The 3,048-nt window shown below is 33.1% G+C and overlaps 1 protein-coding gene across 2 annotated transcripts; it reads right to left on the bottom strand.

Moving 5' to 3' along the window:
- Positions 1 to 251: 251 nt before the first annotated feature.
- Positions 252 to 2,758, bottom strand: LOC124925648 (probable strigolactone esterase DAD2). 2 transcript variants are annotated; one of them, XM_047465711.1, is made up of 3 exons: positions 2,155 to 2,758; positions 1,573 to 1,998; positions 252 to 580 (listed from the first exon to the last, which is right to left on the bottom strand). In XM_047465711.1, the coding sequence occupies exons 1-3, from the start codon at positions 2,523 to 2,525 to the stop codon at positions 574 to 576; spliced, it is 804 nt and encodes a 267-aa protein (XP_047321667.1). In that variant the 5' UTR covers positions 2,526 to 2,758; the 3' UTR covers positions 252 to 573. The 2 variants fall into 2 exon arrangements, with proteins under 2 accessions (XP_047321667.1, XP_047321668.1); XM_047465712.1 differs by lacking the exon at positions 252 to 580 and having other exon boundaries at positions 1,569 to 1,998.
- Between the last annotated feature and the right edge of the window lie 290 nt (positions 2,759 to 3,048).

The raw sequence follows: 3,048 nt of genomic DNA, 5'->3' as shown, positions 1-3,048 counted from the left end.
ATATATTCCTTTTTAATATAATATATGTGGTTGATTGTTTATATAAAAAAAATGAATCTACACGTCTTCTTGGTTTTATTTTTAACATATTTGCATGAAAAGGACATGGTAATGGAAATAGTCAAGCTTTGATTAAGACAGTTATGAATATATAAATAACAATTAAGGAAGTGGTTGAATTTGAGCTTTAATTATTTGACTCCAATCATATTAAGAAATATCATAACTCAAATCACATTTTATTTCTTTGATAACTCTCACCTCAATAACTTAACAACTACAAAAATAAAAATAAACATATATGAGCACAAAATAAGCTTTAATCTTCTACAAGAAGACCAAACTTGTGAATGACTTGATTACTAAGAAACATATTCCCATTTTTGGCATTTTCAACTATTTGTTTCAAATTGTGTTATCATATTCCTTGAGATTTATCCTCCTTTGTTATGATGATTAACTTTCAACACCTTTTATCTTCATACTCTATCTCCTGGAGTGATTCCAAAGTTGTAACATAAACCTTAACTATGAAGCCTTACCTTAGGTGTCCTTTTTGACTCCCCTTTATTATTATGACCTATTATAAGAAAACATCGTATTATCAAATTTATTGCATAAATGAGACATGATTAACATACAGTTATTCTAAACTCAATTTTGTTTAAGTAACCACATTTTATCCGATAAATTGCTCAAAAACAACACCACAAATTTTAGTTTACTTTTTCCTTCTTTTAATAGGGTGAATTTTGCCATCTTTAGGAAATCACTTGTGACCTATAAAATATGAAATCACTCATTTTAAATGAAGCCAATAATGGAAATCACCTCCTATTAGATTGAATCAATCATATAATCTGGGAGGATCTATAGGCTTCGGCCCAAATTTTTATTTTTTTTATTACTTTTTACGGTAAAAATATGAAATCCCCTCTTAATTTTTTTAAATCGTTATATTTTTAAAGAGTAATGATACATACAACACCCTTATACAGCAGCACCTTTACACAACACTTACTTCATTTGGAAAGAAAGAGAAAACATATATCTTAAAAAAAATACAAGAGAGAGGAAAATATTTTCTATTTCTTTCTAAATTAGGTAGGTGCTATGCGAAAGTGCTGTATATATCATTATTCATTTTTAAATGTCCACCCCCAACTCTAAATCCTAGATTCGTCCCTACATCCATACCTAACCGCCTATTAAATTGAATCCACCCAAACGTTAATACTTGATGACTAAAGAATTAGAAAAAAAACTGTCAAAAAAAATTATTTAAAAAAAATCAACTAATCAAAATGATTAGACTCATAATTTGGAAGTAGAGTTCAAATTTCATTGTTTTATCTATCATAATTCATGAACAATTGAAATTTTTGGTCAACAAAAAAATTAATTAGTTAAAACAAAATTTTAAGATAAATTACATTAAATATACAAGTACAAAAGTTGACCAATTTGGCCGATCAACTCAAGAACAGTGATTCTTTTATAGTTAAATTTCGCCGATAGCAATAACAATGGGAGACCAATCAAGATCAAATCAAAACAAAACAAAGTACTTACCGTGGAAGATTCCGACGAATCACCGGAGCAAGAAGAGCAGGAGCACTCAGATGAGGCAAATGACCATCCGTCGGCAACATTTCCACCGTATTCTTCCCGCCGAGATTATTCTTCAAGTATAAAGCAACCGACGCCGGAACAGATACATCTCTCGCCGTCTGAATTATACAACAAGGCGATTTAACCAAACCCAAAACCCCTCTCATATCACTATTAAAAACCGTCCGGCAAACAAAAAGTGATATGTCCGGTCTCATGTTAAACAAAGTCCGGCTGAATTCCCTCACCGCCGCAGGAACATCTGCTCCGACAGCCAACGGCGCAAACCCGTTAACCCAAGCCTCGTAATTCGCTTCCATCGCTGAAAACAATTCCTCTATTTCTGCTTCTTCAAACCCACCATGGTAATCTTTATCATTCAAGAATCTAGAACAAATTGGACGAAAACAGTTTAATTTCTCATCTAAAAAGACGATTTTAATCAATTTTGAACAATACCCATTTCATTTAACATACTGATATCAACTAATTTCAACTGATTTCGAAACTAGGGTAGAAATTAAATTCCCCCTTTTCACATACCTAGGAGAAGCTCCGATGAGAACAAGTTTAGAGAAAAGTTCAGGTTTACGGATGGCTGCTAGGATTCCGATCATACCGGAAACAGAGTGTCCGACGTATGCACAACGAGTGACGCCTAGGGCTTCAAGGATATGAATCAAATCGTCGACGTATGCGTCGAGAGTGGTGTATCGCCGGAAATTGAAAAAATCAGGGTTAACGCTGCCGGCACAAACTAGGTCATAGAGAATTACACGGTGGGAGTGGGTAAAGTAAGGTAAAATTCTTTGCCATGCAGATTGATCGGTGCCGAAACCGTGGGCCAGGACTAGAATTCTTTCACCGGAGCCGACGACTCGAACATTTAACGCCTCTAAAATTGTTGGACCCATTATTATTTGATTAAGGTCCGATTCAATCAGTCGAGTCAGGTTATATTATTGGAAGGGGCCGTCGGGGAGTGATGAAGGAAAGGAGAGAAATGGATTATGCCATTTTTATTTTATTTTATTTGTGTAGAGAGAAAAGGAAGAATTTTTGGGCATTTATGTGATGATAAGAGAGTATGTGGGGACTGTTTTTTGTTTTGTTTTGAGTTGGGATTGGAGATGGGGATATCATCCATCCATACATCTTTTTGTTTGTGGCCTTGTGATTCATTATATACCGCTTGTATGTGTTGGGTAGGTCTTGTTTGGATGTAAAACTCTATTAATCTATATAATATATAAGATCTTTTTTGAAAACACTTACTATTTTTTTAGATATCTCATTAGGTAATTTAAGTGAAAATAATTGTGATTGAGATATCAAATATCACGAGTTTTAAAACGTTTTAACTAAGGCTATGACTATAATTATACTAACTTTCTTTAAGAAAATTATATTTTTAAATCTTAAAAACCATAAATAAAT

The sequence above is a fragment of the Impatiens glandulifera genome, chromosome 2 (genome assembly GCF_907164915.1).
Source record: "Impatiens glandulifera chromosome 2, dImpGla2.1, whole genome shotgun sequence".
Classification (NCBI taxonomy): domain Eukaryota; kingdom Viridiplantae; phylum Streptophyta; class Magnoliopsida; order Ericales; family Balsaminaceae; genus Impatiens; species Impatiens glandulifera.
This window is presented reverse-complemented; position numbering and strand designations above follow the sequence as displayed.